Source organism: Muntiacus reevesi, chromosome 16 (genome assembly GCF_963930625.1).
Source record: "Muntiacus reevesi chromosome 16, mMunRee1.1, whole genome shotgun sequence".
Lineage (NCBI taxonomy): Eukaryota > Metazoa > Chordata > Mammalia > Artiodactyla > Cervidae > Muntiacus > Muntiacus reevesi.
The window spans coordinates 57644129-57666690 of NC_089264.1; the positions used below are offsets into that span (position 1 = coordinate 57644129).

General features: G+C 38.0%; 1 protein-coding gene across 1 annotated transcript in view; it reads right to left on the minus strand.

The window, feature by feature from the left end:
* The window catches only part of ATP8A1 (ATPase phospholipid transporting 8A1), a 238288-nt gene that overhangs the window by 137775 nt on the left and 77951 nt on the right, over positions 1-22562 (minus strand). Inside the window, exons 13-17 of the mRNA XM_065907244.1 lie at positions 22535-22545; positions 21183-21271; positions 5882-5954; positions 3014-3119; positions 1137-1219 (exon numbers count right to left, since the gene is read on the minus strand). Of these exons, the coding sequence (XP_065763316.1) occupies positions 1137-1219; positions 3014-3119; positions 5882-5954; positions 21183-21271; positions 22535-22545 (362 nt within the window). The remainder of the gene's footprint in view (positions 1-1136; positions 1220-3013; positions 3120-5881; positions 5955-21182; positions 21272-22534; positions 22546-22562) is intronic.

Sequence of the window (22562 nt, forward strand, 5' to 3'; positions counted from 1 at the left end):
ATATACAACAGTGTACACAGACCTTGAATATGTAGTTCAATGAAAATTCTATAGTTTGATAAAGGTTTACTCGGTGTAACCACCGCCCCAATCAAGACACAGAACACTTCCACTGTCCTATAAATTCCTTTGCCCCCTTTCCCAAATTCCCCCCTGTTGTGGAGACAACCACTGCTCTGAATTCTAAGACCATAAGTCACTTTTTCCTGATCTCAACCTCGATATAAATGCAGAGTATGCAGCGCTCTGTGTCTGGCTTTTTTTTTCTTTTTTCTCAGCCTGTTCCTGAGACTTCTCAATGTTGGTAATGAATCGATCATTTTACTCTTTCTGCATTGCTCAGCTGTTCCATTGTGCATCACAATGTGTCGATCCATTCTCCGAGTGATGGACATGTGTTTTGTTTCTAGCTTTTGGCTACCCTGAATACAGCTGCTATGAACCATGAGCCATCCCTCTGCTTTTACGTCTTCTGGGCAAGTGTGACTACATCTGCTGCGTCAGGAACATGTTTACCTGTACTGGAAAACTCTAAAAGGTTTTCCAAAGGGGCTGTACCATCTCACACATCTACTAGCAGCATATAGGTGATCCCCTTGCTCTGCAGTTTCATTAACATTAGGTGCTGCCATGATGTTTTAAATGTTACTTTTCTTGCTGGGCATGTTGTAGTATCTCATTGAGACTTTAATTTGCATTTCCCTGATGATTAACGATGTGTTTTCACGTGCTCACCGGCCATTTGTATATCTTCTTTTGTGAAATGTTTGTTCCAATCTTTTGCCCATATAACATCTGGGTCCAAATACTTGTTTAACCAAACACTGTAATATATTTATACTAGTACTGGAAAGGGATGGTGAGTCAAGAGATATAATCCCTCATTTAATATAAGTCAATAGAATGTCAGTAGATATCTCTAAAATTGAAGAATTGAAATATATTTCATTCATCACACATTAAAAAAGGATGCATAAGTGTCTGAAGAAACAGCTAAAAGAATAGAAAAGTCAATGCTTCTGGAGAGGAGAACTAGAGTAGGGAAGCTCTGTTTTATTATGAGCTTTTTGGTATTATTTTATCTTTGAAGCTTGCATGTGCATTGCTTTGATAAAAAGGAGAATTAAATCACTTACTGAATCTATAATCACTGAGTCAGGCGTTCTTCCAGTGAAAACAAAATTCAGCTGCTTGGCTGCTCTGACCAAGGCTCCCTCATCTGTTTCAGGCAAGCAGAAGGAAGCAAATACATGGTGAAAAAAATTATCCCAAATATGAGAGTAAGACTGCAATATAATAGTCTGCTTAACTTTAAAATGAATGAAAGTTCTTTTTATTCTGACTCCTGTTATTGAAATGCATTTCTTTTTAAATCACACAATAATACCCACGGTTTGAGTAGAATGGTCTTCAGAATCTGAGACATGGATAGATCCCAGAGGCACATTCTTGAGGGTCAAGTCTCACTGTTAGCCAAGCAGACCTAAAAAGGATAACTTCAAAGGACCTCTTGGTCCAGCATAATGTCTACGAAACTTTTCTTAAATGATGTGTACAAATGAGGAAACCCCATAATAGAAACAACATGGATAGACCATGAAGGCATCATGCTAAGAGAGATAAGTCAGACAGACAAAGAAAAGCACTGTATGATCTCACTTATTACGTGGAATCTAAAGAAAAAAGAGAAGAGAAACCCACCCCCCTCAAACTCTTACAAAAAGAGATCAGATGTGGTTATCAGAGGTGGAAGGTTGGTGAAGGGGAGGTGGAGAAAGGCGATCAAAAGGTACACATCCCCATTATAACATAAATAAGTACTGGGGATACAGTGATGTATATCAATTATTTCTTAATTAAACTGGAAAAAAGCGAGTGGCACAAAAGTGCCTTCTTAAGTTTTATCCTGCTCCTCCTAAAATGCTGAATGTAGGAAAACTATTAATAACAGCACGAATATTGAGGGGTCAATTTAAAAGGATATGAATGAACTGATGTTTCATTTTGTTGCATATTATTTACTCTCATCACCAAGTTACATCAAAACTTTCTTGCTTTTGAGGGAAGGGTGTGAGATAAAACATCCATATAGTATCTATCTTAATGATAAAGAGTGTCTGTCATGGTTTTTAGGAATCTGGTATATTCTATGAGGTCGCAGGTGCTGGTTTGGAATAGTTTAAAACGCAGGGGGAGGGGATAGTTAGGAAGGTTGATACACACCGCTATGCTAAAAATGATAACCAAGAGGAGCTGCCGCATAGCACACGGAACTCTGCTCAGCATCACGCGGCAGCCGGGATGGGCGAGAGGGCGAGGGTGGACACGTGTGTGTGTACGGCTGAGTCCTGCTGTCCACCTCCAGCTGTCACACTGTTCACTGACCAGACTCCAATACAAAATACAGTTGTTTTCTTTTTAAAGGAAGCTTATAAAGAAGTTCCCTAAAGTGTGTTCCTTCTTTCCTGAAATCTTAGTCATCAAATTGACTATTTACCCAAACACTGAAAATAAGTCTAAGTGTGGAATCTCCTCTCTAAGTGTAACGCTCTTCTCATCCAAGTAAATACACAGCGAACTCCTTGATTATCATTTCCGAAAGAAGAAAAGCTGGTATTCTAAAATCAACACTATTCAGGCAAACGGATCTTCCTTTTCCTGCCTGCTTATGTGAAAGAACAGTTTATGACCAACGGTTTTTCCTTAATTATTTATAAAGAAGGGAAAACGTACCATGCACATAGAGTACCATGTTTTTAAACCTGTATGAATTTTGCTATTCAAATTTCCATGTAACATGTTATATAACAAATATTACACAGTTATGGACTTTAAAATATGTACATATATGTATAATTTTGAAAGCCAACATTTCTAACTAGTAAATAACATTTTTAATCTGAAACAAAAGTAACTTGGTTGTTTTACTTCTTCAAATTATGTTTTTCTGAACAATCCCATATTTCAGAACAATTTTCAGCCAAGAAATACATCACAATTGCTTCACTGGTACCTGGAGATGCTGCCTGGTAAATAATCTTATCGCCTTCCCGCTCCGGTACTGCTGTGTGACATACCGCCATCATTGTGAGAAATTCACATATTATTGGTGCAGTGGGCTGTGAGAAATAAACACGTAATTTAGGCCCTTTCATCTCACCATTGTGACACAATGGTAGTAGCATTACTTCATGTGTATTTATTGAGCGCAACTGTTAAATGATGAGGGTGAAAGCCAAAAAATCAACACTATGAAGAAAAAATATTTTTTACTAAAATCCTTCAGTTTTGCAACCTCTTCATTCCTTCTCTAAACATTTATATAAGGCCACTTTGTCTTGTTAAATAGAAACAGCACAGTGAAAAAGGCAGATAAGGTTGAATCCTGTCTACAGAGGACAAGAGAGGAATTCTAAAATGTTCATTTAGCTGGTTCTAATTCCTGATCAGATCTAAATCTTAGGCATCTAATCTCACTGCAGTCCCACTACTTTGGGTTGCGGTGATGATGGCAGAGGATGCCTCTACGATGCTTTGGCCTCTCTTTCCAAAAACAACAACCATAACCTGACAGGTGTTCTGCTAAATAAAAAAGGATTGACTGACAAGTCCTGTGTAGTCATGGCCTGAGGAAGACGGATCCTTTCTGCAAGGAGTTTTTGAGTTTATAGGAGAATAGCAACCAGATTTTTGAAATTAAACATCTTCTTTTCTGGTTCCTGATGAAGAAGAGTGTTACTCGAATTAATAAAGGTAAAGAAAATTCCTCCATGCTCTTGGATCAAAAAACTAAAATGACTGGAAATGTACATCAAAACATTATTTGAAAAAAAACAACAACTGTGTTCCGGCTAGAACAGCAGACGAATCAGACAAGGTCCCTGCTTCATGATGCTTTGACGTGTGGGGGAAACAGAACATAGATAAACACTACACAGGTTTCATTTATTTATGGGCTTCCCTTGTGGCTCAGCTGGTAAAGAATCCGCCTGCAATGTGAAAGACCTGGGTTCGATCCCTGGGTTGGGAAGATCCCCTGGAGAAGGGAAAGGCTAACCACTCCAGTATTCTGGCCTGGAGAATTCCACGGACTGTATGGTCCATGGGGTGTTGCCAAAAGTTGGACACGACTGAGCAAACTTCACATCATTTATTTATACTGTGAAGAGGGTTACAAAGGATAAAATGTGTGAAAATCATATAACATGATTTGGGTCAGTTTGTGGTTGTTCTCAAGACAATGTGATCTTTAAGCTGATGAAGTTTCAGCCTCATGAAGGACTGAGCACAGAGTTTTCCATCAAGCAGGAATAACACATGACTGAAAAGATCCTAAAGCAGGAAAGAATGAAGCATGTATGAGAAGATAAAAGAAAGCCAGGATAGCCTGAGGAGAAAGAAAGGGAGGCTGGTGACTCAGGCAGAGGCTGGATCACGCAACTCTATAAGTTGAGAGGGAAGCCAGAGAGTGGTTTTCAACAGGGGTTGTGCTGGGACTTGATTTCCACTGGCCTCATTCTAGCCGCCATGTGCAACAAGGATGGGAAGGGTGAACACGGAAACCAGGAGGACGGTTAGGAGGCTGTGGCGGCAATTTACCTGGGGGATGCTGGCTGTCTTGACTGGGGTAGAGAAAGTGAGAATGAGGTGAACAAGACCTTTAGGACATGTTCTAGAAAGTCATGGGCTTCCCAGTGGTGCAGTGGCAAAGAATCTGCCTGTCAATTCAGGAGGCGCAGGAGATGCAGGTTTGATCCTGGATGGGGAAGAGTCCATGGGGTCGCGAAGAGTTGGCCACAATTGTGCCACAGCGCGCGCGCACGCACACACACACACAGACACACAGACACACACACAGACACACACACACACACACAGAAAGCTGCATTGACAAGGGCTTAGTGATCCACTACAGATCTGGAGATGGAGAAGACAGAGGAAGCAAAGCAACCCTGAGTTCCTAGACCGAGTGATAAGACAGTTGATTGTGTAATTTACTGAACCTGAGAACACAAGAAGGAAGAGTTGGGTATAGGTCTAGACTTTGTGGATCTTGAAGCTCAAGTTCCGTTGAAAGCAAAAATACCCACGTGAACGCACTGCCAGGGCCCTGCCCAGGGGCAGAGGCGGCAAGTCCACCAGTGCCAGGCAGGGACTGGTTGTGGGGTGATGAGCAGGAGTTCAAGTTTTGATGCACGGAGCCTGAAGTGACTGTGAGCAAAGCTGGGGACGTAAACCTAGGCGTGCTCATTGCTGCCCCGTGGAATTGCAGGCCCCCGGCTCCTCTGCCCACGGAACTGTCCAGGCAAGAATACCGGAGAGTGTTGTATTTTCTCCTCCAGGGGACCTTTCCGACCCAGGGATCGGACCCGAGACTCTTCTGTCTCCTGCAGTGGCAGGCAGAGTCTGCCACTAGGGCCATTTGGGAAGCCCTTAAGCTTCAGAGATCATCTCATTTGCTCAGACGGAATTTTAGTAAGTGTCAGTAACTTCATAAGTGGAATACTCACATTGGGTGGCAGATGTCTAAAGTTCTTGTTGTATAGATTTAGCACTGGCCTATAATTTTGAGCAGGTAATTAATTTCCATAGATATTTTGAAATTGTTAACAATGAGATGTTTCATATAAATAGGGCTCTAAATTATGTAATATTTTTAAAAAGCCAGAGTATCAATAAATGACAGTGTTAAAAGTAAATTTCTAAAAATCACAGATTCGTGTTGGCCAAGTAAAAATAACTTAGAGTCAACAGATTTTTATAATTATTAAAAATGATCATGAAAGTAAAAAATGGAATATGTAACCATGGAAGGTAGTTCAGAGAAACACTCATTAGTTTTCATCTATTAATGAAAAGATAATGGTACGACGCTTCTTACATGATTGTTTTGGAGGTTTTCCAGCAATGAGGAATCACTGAATGTTTTTTCATCTCCAAACTGTGAGCTCTGCCTAAAGGGGAAAAAATGGAGAATATTTGATTCACTTATACAAGCCCGCAGATCTACCTGTAAGTTACTTTTAAAATAAATCATTATGCCTACAAACTCTTAATAAATTAAATCTAATAAATTAAGTATAATTTAGTTCACATTTCTAAATAAGATATCACATATTTCATGACTGAATCATAGGATATTTTCAAACATAAAATGTGAAAGCCTTTTTCAGTGTTAACAAAAAGTAGCATTTTACCATTCATTTTCCTAGAGTAAAATTATGTTGTAGCCATATGAAGTTTAAAAAAAATTTAATTAAAAAAATGTAACAAAATTGCTAATATACATGGAATTCAATTTTTCTACTTTCATAATTTTTCCAAGGTTTAAAAATTTTGAGAATTAATGGAGTTATTATAAAAATAAAACTGTTTTACTTTAGCCATGAAAATTGATTTGAAGTGAGTAATACTATATGATTACCATATGAAACAAAAATATGAATAAACTGATTACACATTTCATTAACATTTATCACTAACAAATATCTTATATATTTATGTACATATTACAGCTACTCTGTAAAGGAGAAAAAAGCCATAAAAGTATACATGTGGTTTTGTGTTGTGGCTATCTTCAGATCAGCAAGCTTGAACTCCATATGAAGCAAATTAAATGAGAATTGCCTCTATAATCTAGCTATTACTAATCTCATAGCCATGCAATTTAATATCAAAATGTTGAGATTCAAAGGAAGGACAAGGAACATTTAAATGGAAATGTCAAACCCCAAGAGTATACTTTTTACCGTTCAGTGAAAATATATAGATCTAAAGCTTTTGTGCACAGAATGAAATTTCAGAAGTCATTGAGGAAAAAATAATGTATTCAATATTAAACTGCTGTAATCCAGAAAGCTTTTAATCACAATTTTTACAGGTTATAAAGAGAATTATCAGTGCCAATGTGCCAAATATCAAGAGTCTCATATTTTAAAGCCAGCAGCTTGAAAGGAAGGAGAAATCATTGAAGAAAAAAAAAGAATGTAAAATAATTTAACCTAAACCAGATCATCAATATATGTAAATATCTTTTTAACCATACACCATAAAAGGAAGTTAGAATTTTACAGTAAAATACATTTTTATTAATGTGTAACACTTTTTGATCTATTAATTCTCAATATTATAATATAATACACCTTTCTTAGCACATAGATTAGAATTCTCAAAAACATCACTAGGAAACAGAATGAACACATTTTATTATTACTATTATTTTAATAATAATAAATTATTTATAAAATAAATATTTATTAATTAAAACTCCTCCTCTTCTTAGTATTAAAGATGAAAAGTCCAACAACTTTTAAACAACTTATCAATTGGCAGGCAGAAAAAATTAACATACATTTCTCCTCTAAATATTATCATTCTCAAAAAATTTATTATTCAGGGCTCTATAAAATTTCCCTATTATTTATAAAATGTATTCATTATTGGTTCTTAGTTATACTTTCCCACTTATTAGATAAATTGAAATTTCAAGGAATATTCACAGTAACATATTGCATGTGGAGGTCTATCTTCCTTCTAAAGAATTCTGGACTAAAAGCTTTTATAAATTTGAAGATGTGTCTTATTAATCTCGCCAGTAAGTCTTTCATTTCATAAATCACAGTTATCACAATTCAATGTATTTATTCCAAATGTATTATTACAAATTCAAATGTATTTATAACAAATAACACTAGATATGCAACTGAAATGTTTGCACGGACACAGCTTGCCCTCCCTTCACCAGTGAAACCTTCTGACGTAGAAAATGCTAACTCTTCTCCCAGAAAGGAGCTTCCTTTCCAAGATCACAAAATCATCAGCATTTCATCTGCTAATCACACAGCTTGGTCTGGATAACTCAGATATGGTGCTCTCATCACCCCTATCTGAAATCTCACAAAATGTCCACTTTTAGTAAAAGTAAACAGATAAAATTAGGAAGTTCAAAGTCATTTCAAAATAGGAACCAATTGCATAAATGTAAAATAGATTAAATTGTTAGCTGACAAAGCTATTTGAATTTGCAAGCTGTGCATACATAAAAGTATAAGCCAACATCTACATTTTGTTAAAATTTTTCATAGAAGTTTTCAAGTGACACTTTGCCTTATAAGGAGACAAAGAAATTATGGTGTTTTGCAAAAAGCAATAAGGCAGGGGGTGTAACAGTTAAGATAAAGTGAAAAATGAGCAGTTAATCCACAGTGTCATATAATTTACTGCTTCTTGTAGGCTGATTTAAAAGCTATGATACATTGCAAATAATTACTTCCTAATCATCCAAAAATGAAGAATCCTCATAGCAATAATAATGAGAAGATTCAGAATTTTATGGATAAACATAAATTACAATAAGTGTAGCCTGATCAGTATTAGGAACCAGAGAAGATCAAATTGCCAACATCCGCTGGGTTATAGAAAAAGTAAGAGAGTTCCAGAAAAACATCTATTTCTGCTTTACTGACTGTGCCAAAGCCTTTGATTGTGTGGATCACAATAAACTGTGGAAAATTCTGAAAGAGATGGGAATACCAGACCACCTGACCTGCCTCTTAAGAAATCTGTATGCAGGTCAGGAAGAAACAGTTAGAACTGGACATGGAACAACAGACTGGTTCCAAACAGGGAAAGGAGTACGTCAAGGCTGTATATTGTCACTCTGCTTATTTAACTTATATGCAGAGTACATCATGAGAAACACTGGGCTGGATGAAGCGCAAGCTGGAATCAAGATTGCCGGGAGAGATATCAATAACCTCAGAGACGCAGATGACACCACCCTTATGGCAGAAGGTGAAAAAGAACTAAAGAACCTCTTGATGAAAGTGAAGGAGAAGAGTGAAAAATCTGGCTTAAAACTCAACATTCAGAAAACTAAGATCATGGCATCTTGTCCCATAACTTCATGGCAAATAGACGGGGAAACAGTGGAAACAGTGACAGACTATTTTTGGGGTTCCAAAATCACTGCAGATGGTGACTGCAGCCATGAAATTAAAGACGCTTGCTCCTTGGAAGAAAAGCTATGACCAACCTAGACAGCATATTAAAAAGCAGAGACATTACTTTGCCAACAAAGATCTGTCTAAGTCAAGGCTATGGTTTTTCCAGTGGTCATGTATGGATGTGAGAGTTGGACTGTGAAGAAAACTGAGTGCCGAAGAATTGATGCTTTTGATCTGTGGTGTTGGAGAAGACTCTTGAGAGTCCCTTGAACTGCAAGGAGATCCAACCAGTCCATCCTAAGGAAGGCATTCCTGAATATTCATTGGAAGGACTGATGGCTGAAGCTGAAACTCCAATACTTTGGCCACCTGATGAGAAGAGCTGACTCATTGGAAAGTACCCTGATGCTGGGAAGGATTGAAGGCAGGAGGAGAAGGGGATGACAGAGGATGAGATGGTTGGATGGCATCACTGACTCAATGGACACGAGTTTGAGTAAACTCCGGGAGTTGGTGATGGACAGGGAGCCCTGGTGTGCTGTAGTCCATGGGGTCGCAAAAGTCAGACATGACTGAGCAACTGAACTGAACTGAATTGAATCAATATTAGTTAATTTCATACATGACAGTGTGGACTATGAAATCATGTCAAATGAAGAGATAAATAACAATTTTTATTTAACTTAAAAAATAATTTAGGAGTAGAAACGCCTAGTATTCAGAAAAGAGAGAAAACACTGTCTGCATAAAACTAAAATACTTCTGCACAGTTTGCTATTATAAGCAAGTCAAAAGCCAAATGACAAACTGGGAGGAAAACTATTTCCAACACATAAAATGGTTACTTTATTCAAAATGAAAGGTTAATTCATTCAAAATAAAAAGGGCTCATAGAAACTCACACTAAAAAGATCAACAATGCAATAGAACAATGAGCAGAGGATATAAACACAGTTCACAAAGAAAGAAATAGAAGTGGCTTTAAATATACATTCAATCTTACCACATGATGAGAGAAATGAGATTTAAATTTATCAATGTGGCAGAAATAGTTTGACAACTCTGCTGCTATAATCTTGGAAAAACAGTTAAACCATCTATCATTGATGAGAATGAACACTGGTACAATTTCTAAAAAGGAATATTGGCAATGAAAGTGAAAGTCACTCAGTTGTGTCTGACTCTTTGTGAGCCCATGGACTATATACAGTCCATGGATTTCTCCAGGCCAGAATACTGGAGTGGTTAGCCATTCCCTTCTCCAGGGGGTATCTGCCCAACCCAGGGGTCAAACCCAGGTCTCCCACAATGAAAGCGGATTCCTTACCAGCTGAGCCACAAGGAAAGCCCAAGAATACTGGGGTGGGTAGCCTATCCCTTCTCTAGCTGATCTTCCTGACCTAGGAATCAAATGAACCAGAGCTTCCTGCGCTGCAGGCAGATTCTTTACCAACTGAGCTATCAGGGAAGACCCTGATATTGGCAATATCTAACAAAATTTAAAATCAATATAATCCTTTGAGATCCAGAAATTCCAGTTTCTGGAATTTCAGTCTATTCTGTACTTACACTGTCTACTGCAAAAGGCTGTATGTGCAAATTCATTCTTTGCAGCACACTTTTAACAGCAAAAGGTTAGACCTAACCCAAAGTTTTACTAAGGCTGTTGCTTAAAAAGACTGTGGTACATCCACATAATAATAATGGAACACTATACGAAAAACGGGAGGCTGTCCACGGAATATGGACAAATCTCAAAGATGTACCATCAAATGAAAAGGTGGTACCAATGTGTGAACAATGTGTTTCACTTTGGGTAAAAATGAGAAAGAAAAACAGGCATATATAGTAGAATAGACCTGGAGAAATAAACCTGAATGGGTTACACTGACTGCCTTCAGGTGGGGAAATGGAGGGTCAGAGATAGGGAGGAGAGATGTTACTGCATTATGAACTTAAATAAGTCACATTTAAATTAAGGATGAAAAACCAGAACAAAATCCGATTATGAGCTGAAACATACATTCTACATGTAAACTCAATGCATGCACTATATACATACAGACACTACGCTGAAACATACATTCTACATACAAACTCAATGCATGCATTATATACATACAGGCGATATGCTGAAACATACATTCTACATACAAACTCAATGCATGCATTATATACATACAGGCGATATGCTGAAACATACATTCTACACACAAACTCAATGCATGCATTATATACACACACAGACGCTACACACATCCATGTACGGGAAGACAAAGGCAGCGTGACAAAAACACTGTTTTCTGAATGGATCTGTACCTTCTGGCTTTGAACAGTGCTACTGTTTCAAGTCAGAATTCCTAGAAGGGTGATTTAATGTTCAAAAATTACAGCATCAGGTCAAGTTCAAAAATATAAAGAAGTGGTTGAGTTCAATAACAATATTTTTTTCTTAGACACTAGTTTTCATCAATGTGGTCTGCTTTTCTGAGTGGTTCTAAAGGATTTCGGAGGGCAATTACAAAAGTGGAGTTCCAAAAACATTCTGTGAAATGGTCGCTTGACTGGAATAAATAAATGACTTGTCAAAGGGACTACTCTGAAGACTAGCTAATTTGGATGTGTTAGATTTGGTTACTATACAGTCACACCTGGAAGAATGTTTTAGAGAGCCTACTGATGGCAGCAGAATAAATAAATATCACTCATTTCATACCATACAAACCAAAATGAAACGAGAAGAGAAGACCAGAAAATGGTACTATCCAGTGATACTGTGCTGACACTAAAAGCCACAGTGAAATGACTAAGCACAGAATACTTACTTTGGGATTTTCCTTAAAGTAATAGTGGGGGGAAATACAGATGAACTGAAATTGGCTTTGAGTACACATTATTGAACTGAGTGAATGAGTACATCTGTTTGCTACTGTTATTTATGCTTGAGATTTCCCCAAAAAAATCAGAAAAAGAAAAAATGTAACAAAATATATAGCTGTGGAATATAATCTTCTTAGGGCTACATGGATGTTTATAATAAGTAAATATTTTTGGGCAATCCTCCAAATATTGATACTGTCTAAAGAATGGTAGATTTTAATAGAAATGAATTAACCTTCAAGGTTATGTCAGCTGAGGTAAGGCACTTGGCAATAACAAGAAAACCATCCCAATTCTGGAGGAAGTGGCTATTGGTTGGGAAATGATTTAAGCGAGTAGTTACTGCCATTATCCAATTATTTTTAATGTCAAGGAAGTGTTTTTGAAACTGTCACAATAATAGTTTGCCATCAAATTTGACTAAATGTAAATAATCTACATATTTCTGTTGTTCAGTTGCTGAGTTGCGTCCAACTCTAAAAATCTACATACACGTATGCGTTAAATAATATGTGTTTTTTAACTTGGGATTTTTGTGGCAAATACGGTTGAAAAATGATAGTAAAATACATGGCATAGGTCACAGATTTTATCTATGGAATCGATGAACTTCGCATTGAAAGGCGAAGCTGCTGACAGTCAGACGAGAATCAACTTTGAGATTTCGGGTTTACAGAGTCAGCGGGACTCTCCCGTTTACCCGAGGACCAGCAGCGCCTTCAATCAGGACCACGCTTTCAATCTTGGCTTCACTGGCGACATGAAATCAAGTGGACCAGGTCTGGCAAATGCCAGATTTAGGGTTGTGACAAGCTGTATCCCCCCAGGCTAACTTTCCTCGTCAGCCAGTTAAACTATACTTGCTCTTGCTACCCTAACAAAACGAGAAAGAAAAAATGAAATAACAAATAGTAAGATAACAAATATCTAAATGCAGATATTTCTGAAGCTCTTTAAAGACTATTGGATGTGATATAACCAGCACCTACTTAATACCCAGGTTGAGTAAGGTTTTAACTTTTTCTCCCATGTTTGCTGGTTGTGTACTTCGAGGGAAGTTACTTATTGGCTTCTCTGCCTAAATTTCACCAGCGTCAATTCAGTTCAGTTCAGTTTAGTTCAGTCGCTCAGTCGTGTCCGACTCTTTGCGACCCCATGAATCGCAGCACGCCAGGCCTCCCTGTCCATTACCAGCTCCCGGAGTTTACTCAAACTCATGCCCATCGAGTCAGTGATGCCATCCAACCATCTCATCCTCTGTCGTCCCCTTCTCCTCCTGCCCCCAGCATCAGGGTCTTTTCCAATGAGTCAGCTCTTCGCATGAGGTGGCCAAAGTATTGAAGTTTCAGCTTCAGCATCAGTCCTTCCAATGAACACCCAGGACTGCTCTCCTTGAGGATGGACTGGTTGGATCTCCTTGCAGTCCAAGGGACTCTCAAGAGTCTTCTCCAACACCACAGTTCAAAAGCATCAATCCTTCGGCACTCAGCTTCAATTACAACTCCTCAAATATGTCTTGAGGATTAAGTGAGAGACACTGGAGCTAGCATTGAGATACTCTTCTAAGCACTTTAAAAACAGAATTCATTTAATCTTTGTAACCTCCCTATGATGTCTATATTCTACCCAGTGAGGCCCCACAGGCAAAGAGAGGTAGCTGGCTCCAGAGCTGCATTAGGACCAGGATGTGAACCTCACTGGTCAGAATCGAAGTCTGCATCCTTGACAACTGCTCAGGACCCAGGACACAACTAAAGTTCAAGCAGTAGCTGTTCCTTCATCTTTGCTGCTTATAGTAACCACTTGATAGATCAGGAAATCCAAGTAGATATTTAAAATAAAGCTTACTCTATTAAACAGTTGGCAAAAACCTTCCCTAGTGTTTATTTCTTAAAATATCATTAATATCTAAGTTTATATGTAATTGCAAGTGGAACTATACAAAAATTTATGAAAAAGTTGACATTTTAAAATTTGGAATTACTCAGTTTAGAACATTAAGTTTCCAGAAAGGGTGTTTTACATAAAAAATTTAAACAGATAAAATAATGTCTCTTCCCAATAGTGATAAAAATCATGAAATAACCTCGACTGAAAGGAGAATATTTTAAATGACCCAGTTAAACAACGGTTAACATTTTCATCCAGTCTTAATAAGAATGTGGTGAAGGTAATTTCCTTCCCAAGAAAAAGTGATTTATCTTAGAAAAAACACATATTCTAAAAATAAAAATATATATTCAATTCTTTTGAAAAGCAACAAGTAAAAAGATATAATCAAAATTTTAACTATGTTCTCAAAAGATTAAGTAGAAGAGACTGTCTACATCATTACACCTGAATTATCCACCAACAGTAAGGCGTTTTGGCACATTAAAAAGACACTGAAAATTACTCAGTTGTGGATAGGTGTTGAAATGCATGACACTCCAAGCAATGAGCTTAAGTGTAATGAATCATCAGGTATCACATGAACCAAACAGCTGCCTCTGTCATTAACTCTAGGTAGTATGAGGCTTATTGCAAATTGTTACCAAATTTCCACTTTATTGAAATAAAATCTAAGTTGAAAAATAAGGCTTAATCATAAAATACCCTGTGTCATTTGAAAATAGAAATGTAATCACATATAAAGCCATACTGTTTTTTACAGTTACCAGCATTAAAGAAATCTGCTTTCTGAAATTTCATTTGCCACCAGATTGCACTGAATTATTGAGATAAACTCATGTCATTCTAAATGAAAATATAAACCATGGTGAGGATTTTAAGGTAAAAAAATCCAATATGTATGGAAATTAAGCTTATAAAATGTGATTCAATAATTCTAAAATTAATTATATTCCTGTTAACCCTAGTCCTTGGTAGCATACTTTTCCAACATTTGTTCCAGATAGCTCATTTAAAAATGCTTATGTTATAGCCTCCAAACAGATTTAGCAAATTAATGAAAATAAATGTAAAGGAAATTTTCACTGTGTGGTTGTGTTCAGTATCATTTTTCTGTAGCTCTGTATAGTACACAAACAGTGGCAGAAGGTGGCAGTGCTGAGCTAAAAAAAAACAAAATTTACGAAGCTGTCCCTGAAATCTTAGGTAGTCCACGGCCCAGGGACTCTAAGTTGATTGTTATAGATTTTATTATACACAGCTCCATTAAAACCAGCAAGCCTAAACTTTGAACTAAATGTTCATAAAATGATTAAAGGTTACTCAACAGGACATCAGGGCTACTCAACGGATTTGCTTGTTTTCATTCGGCAGATTTTAAGACACACTTCACAGCATCGTCATCCTGCCTGATCAGTAATTTTTTTTCAAGGTAGCGAAGTGCATCTGACAAAACAATAAAACGCAAGCCTTTTAAATCAATCAACGGGACAGAAAGACCCATGCAGCTTACCATTCATCGGGAGAGCAGCCATAATCCTCGGGTTCAGGGACATGGCTTCAGAAAGCGGGAGGAGGGGCACAAAGAAAGGAGAAAATAATCAAAGGCGGGCTGGGGACACGAAAGCGTGAAAAAGGGAAGCACTGAGAGACGCGTCAGTCAAGGAAATTAACTTTCAGCTGATTTGGAAAGAGGGGCAGTTAGTATAGAAAGTATAATTTATGGTATCTAGGCAGCTTGACAAAGTTGTTGTTTCATGGGATAGCCAACTTGCCTCTTCACCAGGAAATTTCCCAATTTTATGCACAGGTATCAGTATTCAGTAGAAAATATTAAACTTAAAGTTTAAATACAGGCTAAAGCCAATGTAAAATTCATCACACAATGCATAATGAGAATAAAGGGTTTTAATAAAAAAAAAACATGTCACTAAGAATAAACCATCACACTGATAAAATCTGCCAAGTACATTTCAAAAGCAAATTTGACTACCATTCAGGGGTGGTTCTTTAAACAGGTATATTAAAGTAAATGTTAGTTACATTGTTATAGCTAAAGAGTGCCACATTGCAAAAGATGAACATTTAAAAAGATACTCAAAAACGTTCACTTACACCATAACTCAGCCATTAAACAATTCATTACATCAAAAGAAAACACATTCACCAATACTTCATTTTCATCCATTGGCTCATCTGAGCACTGGATCTATGTATAGCTTTCATTTCAACCAGCCAGTGATGTGACAGAAATGGTCCATAATACATGACAGAACAGATTTTATTTTACTTCTTCATATATTTATTTACTAAAATTTTCTTTTTATTGTTCAGATTTTTTCCGGCTGTCTTGAGACATATGACACTGTGAGCTTAAGGCGCACAGGATGATCTGACGCTGATACACGCTGCCAAGTGATTGCCATCACGCGTGTGTGTGCCAGCTTGCTTCAGTCCTCTCTGACTCTTTGTGGCCCCGTGGACTGTAGCCACCAGGCTCCTCTGTCCACGGGGTTTTCCAGGCAAGGACACTGGAGGTGGTTGCCATGCCCTCCTCCAGCAGATCTTCTCGACCCAGGGATTGAACCTCGGATTGTTCTATCATAGTTTTAGCTGACACTCCCATCCATCACCTAATTACCATTTCTTTTTTGTGGTGAGAACATTTAAAATCTACTCTCTCAGCAGCTAAAACAGATTTCCTTATCTCTTGTTTCTTTCATCATACAAGGCCATTCAATAGTTTTCCTTTAAATTAAATGTATTAGATGTAGGTAGAGTTTAAAGATGCAGAGTTCAGTATAAAGCCACTGTTTTTGATAAATATACAATGTTCACTGAAAACTGGGGAAAATTTTCTCATTTCCTAAGCGGCCTCTATTTCTTACCCTTCCGCCAATCTGGCCATGACCAACCTCATCACTCTAAGGAACCTCTGAACCATCAACCGTCTCCAGGGCAGGCTCCATCCACCCGCTTCACTCCAATCACAGTGGGGGCGGTCTCCTCACTCACTGTCCTCTCTTCTACCAAAGGATGCTTTCAGATGCTTGAGGGGAAGACTAAACGAGCCCTCGGTGAGCCCAGAAAAAGCCAAGGCCTCCTGCCGAGCTCTGTGAAAGCCAGCTGCAGCCCAGGGCTCTAGGCCATCACTCCTCATCAACCTCAGGGCTGAGATGAGTCCCCAAACCACAGCAGCGGAGGGTCTGAGGCTTCCCAGGCAAAAGCCCTGCACCCAGGTTCTGCCAAGCGGCCTCGGTGATGTACAGCAGCCCGGGACCTCCTACTGGGAGAGGGGCTGGGGCCTCAGGGCTCAGGGCCGCGCTCCCGGCTGTGGTTCAACCTTGGCAGACGTTCAGGGCTATTCTGAAGGAGATGCGTAGCGGGCGACCCATACATCTGTTACTTTATTCCGTCTGCAGGAGTTCCCCCAAGACCACTGCGCTGGTAGCTCTGATGTGTGTCCCCTGTCTGGTTATTTGCCATGGGAGGTCAGTGCTGTTACATCTGCTTGCTGAGTTCTTAAACGCATTCTTGATCTCAGCATGAAGCATCCCAGAGCCTGGTCTCAGCGATCAGATCACACCCCTCCACCGTGTCCCCAATCACAGCCTCACACAGACCTTTGTACTGCATTATGATTTTATAATGGTCTGCCTGATGATTTAATTACATCCATCAACCTCCAATTAGACTATAAACTTCAGGGGGGTGGAAGCCAGGTGAACTTTGGCTGATCATTAAATCCCCAACATCTAACAAAATACTACATGTTATACATAGAGATGAACACTTGTTGAGGCATGAGAATAAATGAATGGTTTTTACCCAGCTTTATCTACCAGTCACAGTGAGAAGTGAGATACGTTTATTGGTTATAATATAGACCTCGGGGCAATTTTGATAATTGTGAGGTTTCTCATGGTGAGTTTCCTCTCAAAGAAGTTGCTGATTCTTTCAGCAAATATTGCTAAACAAAATACTGTCAAGTAAAACTATGCATATGCTATTTTCACATGTAAATAAAGATTATTATTAGGAGCATTTGGTTTTCACTTAAAGGGAAAAAGTCAGTGAAATGTTTTTAATACTGATTAAAATGACTTGCCCATATAAAAATATAATATTGTTTAATTTGCTTTACAGACTCTTAAAAAAAAAAAAAAAAAACACCAAAAAACTTTTCCCAGTTCATCAGCTCATTCTGATAGTAAGATTTTAAATTATCAACAAAGACAGTACCTAGGACTTTAGCCGAGAACAGCCACTGTATTGAGAATTCTACCCACTGGACATAAAAACCTCATTACCTATTTCTGGCTTTCGAGTAACTGTGATAAAACTGAATTAGTATAAGAAGTAATTTGTTGAAATTATGCTTTAGTAAATGTTTAACAGCAGAATTTCTAGTTTTTAATAAGCTAAATTTATAAATATGATATCACAATTTATTTACATTTAACTAAAATCTAATGACACAGTCTAACAAGTTTAATCATGGCGGTACTTCAGACAAAGTTAATCTTTACAAAATAAACATCATTGCTAGGTGCGTACTGGGTGTGTAACAAACCTTTCATTTCATTGACCATCATGAATCCAATTTAGGGCCAAAGTTAAAAGAAATGAGGGAAAACTTACTAAGACTAGATTTTGGAGGCTTGTTTTAATATGTTTAATAGCCTTGTTAAGTATCTTCCTAGAAATCCATAAAATACACTGAACGAGGTAAAGACTATACTACTGAGAGGCTTTAGGTCTTGTCTTTCAAACTGATGAAAGCCAACGGAACTCATCTTGGACTCTGCGCAAGGCAGAGAGAGATCTTATTTTCTTAAAAAGGGCTTCAGAAGCATCAGCTCTGAAGTCATAACCCTAAAGGCATTTGTTAGTATATAAAGCTATGTGCTATTTTCCTTTCTTTTGCTAAATTCTGAGACAACCTCTATGTTCTCTTCTGGAGGTGAAGGTATACGTGGGTATTAATAATAGCTTCCCAGGTTAAACACTGTAAACACACCATGGGCAGACAGGACAATATAACCACGTGACGGCCCCTCTGACCCAAGAGGAAATGCCTGCAGGAAGGTGGTTTCCAGTCGCGACTCTTTCCTGTGGAGTTCGACAGAATTAAGTAACAACTGTGCGTCTCTCCTCTCGCAGTCAACTGAGGAGTCTGAAGTCTCTGCTTCTCTAAAGCTTTCCTGTATCAATAACTCTGCAGTGCTGACGTCCCGGCTGCCCATCAGAAATGCTTAGGGGAGGGGATGGGACAACCACTTCTGAGGTCAATAACTTCATGAGTTTTCTAGTATTGTTTCTTAAAGAAAAGGAGCCTTTGTACTTCTAAGTATTGTATAAATCTGTCATATTGGGTGAGAGTCTGAGGTTTCTGAACTGGAAACTTCCAGAAATCTATATCTCCATGCAGGTACCATAAATATAAAGTAATAAAAGGAATGAAAAAGCTCAATCAGGGTTAAGGATTCTAAAAGCACATACATGATTTACCGGAAGTAGTTTAACAACAAGTTTCACTCAACAAGGCTCTTGGTATTCTTGAAAATATGATACATTATCCAAAGGGAAATCCATTTTTATTTCACAGTTAAAAGCTTCAAATAAAGGAATCACTATTTTAAAATTTCTAAACATCACACAATTTCAGATCTGAAAAGAATCTTGGGGATCATCTGGTCTCACCATTCTTATTTTACAGAGTTTGAAAAATTTGAATGGAACTGTCTAAGGTCCTACAGTGAATTAACGGCAAAGCTAGGACTATGACTCGTGTCTTGCAACTGCAGCTCTATGCTAAGACACGTGGTTTTCCCAAGAGGAAATTTGTTTCATTGGAAACAATCTAAATCATGACAATACTTAACTCTCTAACATTTACCAGTCTCAAACCCACTCTATCACAATATAAAATACATGTGTTCATGATAATATCATCAATAGACACATGAACAACATTGTTCTTTAGAACTACTGCCTATAAGTGCTTAAGAACTTATTCCAGGAATAAGAAAAACCTTGTAAAATGCAAAAGAACACCTAGCTATTATTCTGGCTCTCTGTTCTGATAGGTTCACAATCAATAACTACTAATTTGAAGAACTTGCTTGTTCAACTGAACAAAGTAAAAAACGGATGTCAATATTACCAAAACAGAACCCTCTAAAAATAACATTTATGAATGCAAGCAGAATGTGCATAAAAACAAACATCACCATTAATTTGTCACCAAGTATAATACAACAAACTCTAGAATCACAATAGGCCCTTTCTTCTCTCATCAGGGATAACTGTGGGTCAAATACTTAAGTGCAAAATGTCAGAGAGTGTAGCACACCTCTTCTGTACCAGCAGCCAAACAAAGAGGCCTGAAGCAACTGGGGGAGGAGAGAGGAAGGTCTCTTTTGTCTAAAGGAACTGGGAGATCTTCAGATAAAGAGGGAAGATGCAAAAGGGTATCCTGCCCTGGAAATAGATAGTAAGCCTGCTTCTTAAATTAGCAGCTTGTCCTTACCGTGCAAAAAAGCCATTCAGTCAAATGTATTTTTAGCTTCACTTACCCACAAACTTTACAGTCACTTTCGGTCATCCTTTCTACTAACCCAAAGAAGAGGCATAGCTGCCTCCATCTATTCCTCTCTGCAGACCACGGAGGGGAGTCATCACATGCTTTTAGAACTTTTTACCAAGAGGTTATTTATTTATACTTTTAGCTAAGGGCATTTTCATAATTTCAGTACACTATTTTCATATTCATTCACTGCTTAGAGACAGAGCAGGAATGGGGAAGTGGGGTCCAAGCCAGAAAAACCCCAAAGCAAGTGTCCTTGCTTGCCATGGTTAAGACACTAGTCTTTCGCTGGGAAATTTGATAAAAGGCCATGGATCAATCAACCAGAGGATGTTTCATCTGTGATCACGACCTTTTCAGGAGATGCAGAAATTAATTTTCTCACATTACCCTATAAAGTGTTTCAAAAAGGAGGCTTTTGAAGTTTAGGCAAGCATACCTAGAGGTAAGAAAAAAATGGGTGCTCAGCAAGCACATTCTAAAGGACAGATTCTACGACTGCAAAGAGGAGAGGTGATAAAAAGAACCAGAGGGCTCGCTCTCGAGAGAAACAATGCGCTTTAACACAGGCAGGCTGCATGGCAAGTTTACGGCAGCGGACGAGAGTACTTATACCTTATTACCAGCGTCAGATCAGAGATCTGCGGGGCAGCTCTAAATACTAAAATATTACTGGGTAGGGCGCCTACCTCATAGTAATCCAAATGAAAAACAATACCAAGCTATAAAACATAAAATGCACATGCATGCTGAAGTCAAAACAGCTGCTTTGTAGATAAAAAAAAAAACCCTTCTCTAAAAAGAACTCCAATTGTACCAAACTGTTAACACTAATTAAATGTGTACATCATAACGCTGATTAAAGGGAAAAAACTCACCCGTAAGCCACTCCGGCTATGGTGCATTTCTTAAACTGCATGACGTTGCACGTCAAAGTACCAGTTTTGTCAGAAAATATATATTTTACCTAAAAAAATGCAAAATTTCTCATTAGAATTTCAGAGATCATTTTAAGCCAGTCTTTTATTAAAGGGCTTAGAAAACAAACAAACACCCTTTGATTATTACTCTTTTAATCAGTTTTGTTACACTGCTCGGGCACAATATACTGAGCTGAGTTGAGTGTGATCCATGGACCGCAGCCCGCCAGGCTCCTCTGCCCATGAAATTCTCCAGGCAAGAATACTGGAGTGGGTTGCCATGTCCTCCTCCAGGGGATCTTCCCGATCCAGGGATGGAACCCAGGTCTCAAGCATGGTAGGCGGATTCTTGAATGGTATGAATTGACTACTTTCTGCACATCATCAAGGAATATTTTCAACTATTTCTTCTAGCTTTTTAGCAGTGAATCATACATGAAGCGAAATTCTCTCAAGCTAGCAGAGAAACTACAGGCATACAGAAGTCTGCCTTAACAGTCTGAGTTTGCACTAGTAAGGGCCTCCATCGTTACTTAACACGTGCTTGCCTGCACGCTTAGTTGCTTCAATCCTATTCGACTCTGCGACCCCATGGACTGCAGTCCTCCAACTTCCTCGGTCCATGGGACTCAGAGCACTAAAAATATCTTTCAACACTTCTCAGCAAAACAATTATGGGATTGGTGATGGCTTGCTTGATTAAAATAACTTCATACAACATCCGAATTGGTAAGAAAAAACAGCTTTGGTTTAAATGCTACCTTAAGAGTAAGACTCAGCAAATGGCAATGGTACAAGAAAAGTAGAATCCTTTCTTAGGATTACATATAATCCTAATTAAACTACAAATATATGCACATATGTGAATGAATTACATATAAATGAATTACAAATATATGCATATATGTGAATATAGTATGAATTATATATTTGAAATTCCTGTTTGACTTGTACAACTTCATTGATAAACTTCCTTTTTATTCCCCTTCCTTTCTGACCAAAGGCTATGAACAATTTTAATACTGGGAGTTTATAACTCAAAAGCAGCCAATACTTTACACGCTAATCAGATTATATACTAAAGGACATCTCTCTGTGAAATACCTTATCCTGAGAACAGAATATGCATTAGATAATGTTCATTCACTAGAAATGAAAACTGACAGTTAGGTACTAACATGTACTTATTTATGCCAATCATTCAAAAAATGGAAAATCAGGAGCTGTCAATTCATCTAAAGCTGTCATATACAGCAGAAATTACACCAAATCTGACTTCTAATTCAACATATCAACAAGGTTTAGTTTACCTGGCCAAGTTCTCGTTCAGGTTAGATG